The 5,662-nt window shown below is 35.9% G+C and overlaps 1 protein-coding gene across 1 annotated transcript in view; it reads right to left on the bottom strand.

Moving 5' to 3' along the window:
* The window catches only part of LOC108972676 (probable cytochrome P450 6g2), a 4,554-nt gene extending 3,879 nt beyond the window's left edge, over nt 1-675 (bottom strand). Inside the window, exon 1 of the mRNA XM_018939373.1 lies at nt 58-675. Coding sequence (XP_018794918.1) covers nt 58-567 — 510 coding nt within the window. The 5' untranslated portion in view covers nt 568-675. The remainder of the gene's footprint in view (nt 1-57) is intronic.
* Nucleotides 676-5,662: the final 4,987 nt, after the last annotated feature.

The raw sequence follows: 5,662 nt of genomic DNA, 5'->3' as shown, positions 1-5,662 counted from the left end.
TTATTTTTTTTTTTACTTTTTAATTAATTATATTATTGTTCTATTCTTTTTACTAACCTCCTCAATGAGTGGAAACATTTGCTTCATTTTGCCACTGGTAAAAACTGGCGTCAACTTAACGCGTATCTCCTTCCAACGCGGATTCTTAGCGAAGAACAAATTATCCGAACCYAACGAATCGGAGTGTGGATCCGACGATGAATGACGATTTGAGAAATAATTAAAATCCTTAATCAAAATGCTTTTGATCAACTCCAGATCGCGTATCAGCAGTGAAGGCTTATTAAATATATAGATACCGACAGCTGCGAGATTTTTGGCCTTCTCATGATTGTACAAATGYTGAAACCAGGTGCAAGGATCAGCCTCGGAATTGATAATACCTTTGAGATTGCCAAAAAACATAGACGGTTCAATATAAGGTATACTGTGACGACGCCAATATGTGTATTGATATTGTAACCAAATGTAGAGCGCGAAGCAGACGAAGGCCAATGTGGCCAGGATCTCGGTTAGATTGCCGATTAGCGCGCCGCCAAGACCGGTTAACACATTTGTTACAAACATTTTGAAACGCGCCGATTTTTTCTATGTATTTACAATAAATTTTTTCTACGCAACAATTTCGTATAAAAATTATTATTTGCCCGCTGCATTGGCGTATTTGACCGACTGAGTTGTCGCGGCGCTTGCTTTAGCGCTTTTATACCATCAACTGCGCGCGCGGTAGATAACGAAACCTCTATCGCTTACTTTCGATTTTTCAGACATGCAAATACTGCGTTTATTATATGTTATATATTTTATTATAATTGTGGAAGCCATTCTATTTTGATGTGTGCCTTTAGCAGCTAATTGTATGTATCAAAGTACTTCAACAATTAAGATAGTAGGTGTCATGGTCAAAAAATTATCGCTTGATTTGTTCGATAATTATTTATGTTTATTTAAAAGCAGTTAAGCTTGTTGCCAAAAATATCTACAATCTTTCCCTGGCMCTCATACAACAAAGTTAGTACATTTAGGTATTCAAGTGGACTTTTTTCARTAGGGCACTGCAAAAATAGACGGATAGTGACAGCAAAGGACGCCATATTTTTTTCGCTTTTTTTAAATTATTTTCAACGTGTCGAAATTATTAAAATTTACTACCRAAATTCGTGGTCAGTGGCCATAACTTTAAAAGCTATAGGTGTTAAATACTGTGTAGTCGAAAAAGTCTTTTGGTATTTCTAATCAAACTTCAACTTATATTTTTTATACTTATAATAAMCTTTAWTGAACCAAAWYTGCACCATTTTGGTCGACCACTTTTTGCCATTTTTCCGCTAGAGACATTATTCCATCAGTGTAAAACTTTTCTGGTTTCTCGGCGAAAAACTGCGTTAAGTAATTTTCACAGGCTTCTCTTGAAGCCAACTTTACTCCATTAAGGGAGTTCTGCATTGRCCGAAACAAATGGTAATCGCATGGTGCAAGGTCAGGGCTATATGGTGGATGCATCAAAACTTAGTAGGTAAGGTCTCCCAGTTTTTGTCGAGTCATCAAAGAAGTGTGTGGTCTAGCGTTGTCCTGATGGAAAACGAAGACCCTTCGGTTGATCAGTTTTGGCCGTTTTTTTTTCGGTTGCTTGCTTCAATCTCATCAGTAGTTGGCAGTAAAATGTTGAATCAATCGTTGTACCAGGCTCGAGCAACTCATAGTGGATGATTCCTTTCCAATACCACTAAACACTCAGCAATTCTGGCTTTGCGACCATTTGTTGAACTTCACCACGCCTGTACCATGATCTTTTTCGCGCATTAGTGTCGTATTTGATCCTTACTTTTGTTTAGTGTCAAAAACAGATACAATCKGTCCTCCTCTTCTCCTAACGACCTCATAACCAATTTAATGATTTTTGACCTGGGTTTATTCGGGTAAAAAAAACAGCTTTCTTCAACAATTTTTTTCTGATTTAACAAATGAAATGTTTTATTAGAGTTGCTTATTGTTCAAACACTATTAGTAAAGAAATTYTAAAATTTTGGAAAATATATGTATATTAAAATCGGTCATTACGACGCCATTTCCGGTGGCCCCTCGTAAAAAAATGCACCCGCGTGGGCAGGATAACTCTTTGCAGGATCATCTAAAGTGAAAAAATGCGTACTTTAATTAAAACCTTAACTTAGCACTTGGGTCAAAATGGCTCAAATGGTTGTAATCGAAAAAAAAATCCTTCACCCAAGTCTTTAAGAACTGTATCTCAAAGACTTGTGCAAAATTTCATGAAAATCGGTTGAGTAGTTCTCGAGAAATCTTGCCAATCGATTTCACAACACTCTGTTTCAAGAAAAACGCGTTTAAAAACGAGGCACTTAGCCCAGCTAGTCTAGAGCGCACAAGTTCTCAAGCCTGTATCTCCGAAACGATTACTGTGATCAACTTGACAATATTCTAGAAGTGTTGTAGAATATAATAAAACAATAAAAAATTCGAATTTTTGAAACCCGTAAACCCCTTAATTGACGCAATTGTCTTATAAAACCTCAAAACTGCACTCGCAGAGTTACCATTTTTGTAGAGCAGTAAATTTCCTACAAAACTGATACAAACTGATGAAAAACTTATAATGATCGCTTTTTTTTCATTAGAAAAAATTGTTTTGAAAAAATTTACCTAAAAGTATTCAAATTTTAATCGTCAATATCTTTTAAACGGTTAGGTTTATTTTCTTGTAGAACATTAAATTCCCTACAAAATCTATAAAACGAAATATTTTTTCAATTTGTTGGAAGATAATAAGAAAAAAATAGTAAACTGTGAGGCGGAGAACTTTCCCGTAATAGCTAAGAGGTGATACTTTTAGTSACATCCATTCAGGGGTCTAAGAACCTTTTTCAGAGTACTAATCCAGAAAAAATATATGTTTTTTTACCCTCCATAATACACATGTACATATGTTTACTCATGAGAATTCCAAATACATTCTGAAAACTGTAGGACGGAAGACTTCCCTGCAGCCTATTTTTCAGATTATCAATCTAAAAAAATAAATAAATAACCCTAATACATAAGTCTAATCATGGGAATATAGTCTGAAATGTTGGCAAAACCACCTCCGACTGACCATTTCGCTAAAAAAATGTTTCACTACTTTTCAACGACTAACCTCGAGCTCGCGCTAACCTTACTTTAAATCATTAWCGAGATGCCACAATTTCTTAGATAGGTCAAGCTCAACAGACAGTCCCTAATCAACATTTCAGCTGTCAAGTTTACTGTTCAGCATTAAAAAGCGAAACTGGCCTATGTCTAAATTAGTTACTACGAAGAACATTTGAAGAACGACGTAGTAAACTGGCGCCATCACAGCTGGTATTTGAAAATGTACGACGATTTCGTATTGGAATTTGTTCTGAATATTAACCAACAGTATCAGGCAAAAAATCTAATAAAGCAGTTGATAAAAAAAACAAAAACACGCAGTTATACAACGAAAACAAAACATCTTGACGGTCCACCACGCCCTCCACTGGTTACARACACGAACGACAACACTGTTAGGAAAGCGTTATTTAATTTTCGAAAGATGTTAGTAGACTCTTTAATAACTCACGCCAACAACTTGGAGTGAAAAATTATTTAAATTTATTGTTATTACAATTGAACATCACATGCGCGTGATCGCTAATTATTCGTGTGATGGAACTGTATTTAATTATGCTAGCTGCTTAAGGGCCATGTAGGAAAATTCTCCATTGTCCTTACCTTTTGCCTACTAAAGTGAGGCAAAGTTGAGYTAACGATTGAAGAAGGCGCTATTTTAGGCTCAAGTTGGGCTATGATCTCAAAAGGAATGAGATTTACATATATGTATACGACCAAAGCCTTTCACATCTCACAAATCATTTGTTGGGGTTTTTTTTTTTTTTTTTAATACAACCAGCTAAGACTTCAGCTCAATAGTGGCATAAGTACGGCTCGATTATTCATAATAGTGTCTACAAACCSATTTTTATCATAGATCTCAATTCAATCAGTATTAAAAGAGATTCTCTCTTCCCACTTAAGTCCTAACGTTTACTGTSTTGAGCGTGAGCTTGAGGAAGAAGATATTCACTCTAATGTCTTTAAAGTTGTAATAGCGTTACGAAGTTCTGTTATCTGCTATACATTCAATTTTATAGACGTAACGTGTATTTAATCTTCCATAAAGAAGCCAAAGGTATTGCACTAGATCAAGGAAATATTACACGTATTTCTTTTTCAGAAAAAGAAAAACTCAGTAGACCAAGTCAAGCGTTTTACACTTTTTTCGGAGAAACTGATTCATCAAATTTCGAAGTTTCCACTAAAATTAACTGGAATTTTACCACCTTAATGACACACCCTGTATTCATTGTGCTTAAAAAATTTGTAAATATTTACAATTATCTAGTCACGGAAAAAAATATATAAGACACGCGAGGAAATAATTTTTAAATTAAAATATTAAGTCGAGTTGGGTAGCTAACAGATTTTCAGAACCGGTTTGACGTTAAAAAACTATACATATATGATTGTTATCATGTAGCAGGTCAGATAAAAAGGCAGAGGATGACATAAAGATGGACTTTTTGTTCTTCTTAATATATAAAAACTATATGAAAATGAAATCTCTATGATTTTCAGTTAGCCCTAACCTTTCAAAGGCGTGGGTATTAATTTGACAGCTGATGGATGATCCATTAGTTTGTGTTTTAGATCATTTTTAATGAAGCAGTTTTTGTTATTGTAAGAAAATGGATAAGAAGAAGAAACAACTCGGCTTATTGACGGGTTTCTGGACACTATCCCAGGAAAGCCAAGGATTGGTATGCTAAGTTTAGGTGTGGTGAAGTGAGCACCAAAGACGGTGAATGCAGTGGACACCCAAAAGAATTTATTACCGAAGAAAGAATCAAAAAAGCACCCCAAATAATTTTGGATGACTGTGAAGTGAAGAGTCGAGAGGTACTTTAAAGATATCAATTAAACATGTACATCATATCATTCACGATTATTTGGGTATAAGAAAGCTCTGTGCATAGTGGTTGCATTGCGAGTAAAGTTTGGCGATATTCCAGCGTAATAAACCCAAGCTTTTGCATCGATACATGACTATGGATGAAGCATAGCTCCACCAACATTTCACTCCGTGGTCCAATCGACAATCATCCGCGTGGACTGAGCACAATGAACCCGCTACAAAACGTGGAAAAAGCCAACAGTCGCCTGGCAAGATTATGGCGTCTGTATTTTGGGATGGAGTCAATATACTACTTTGAAAAAGGAAGAACAATCAAAAGCGACTATTACATAGCGTTATCACAAGTCAGTGAAACGATGACGAGAATCCATGACTTGGGCTTCGAATTTCTGCCGCCACCACCGTATTCARTAGAGAGCTGGTTCCCATCGACTATTCTTTGTTCTCAAATCCCAAAAGCATGCTCGCTGGAAAGAAATTTCCGCCAATTGAGGAGGTGAACGCCGAAATTGAGGCCAATTTTTGAAAGTAAGGCCAATTCGTACCAGAGAAATGCTAACGAATATCGATATTGAAAAGTTGAAGGGTCGCTGTATAACACTTSTGTTTTACACTGGTTGGTAAGGCTGAGCTCAGGCTACTACCGCAATCACAGTCTACACTAAATAG

Source organism: Bactrocera latifrons, unplaced genomic scaffold, assembly GCF_001853355.1.
Source record: "Bactrocera latifrons isolate USDA-ARS-PBARC rearing strain unplaced genomic scaffold, ASM185335v1 scaffold_413, whole genome shotgun sequence".
In the NCBI taxonomy this organism is placed as follows: domain Eukaryota; kingdom Metazoa; phylum Arthropoda; class Insecta; order Diptera; family Tephritidae; genus Bactrocera; species Bactrocera latifrons.
The sequence above is the reverse complement of the archived record's forward strand: the minus strand, read 5'-3'. Positions and strand labels throughout refer to the sequence as shown.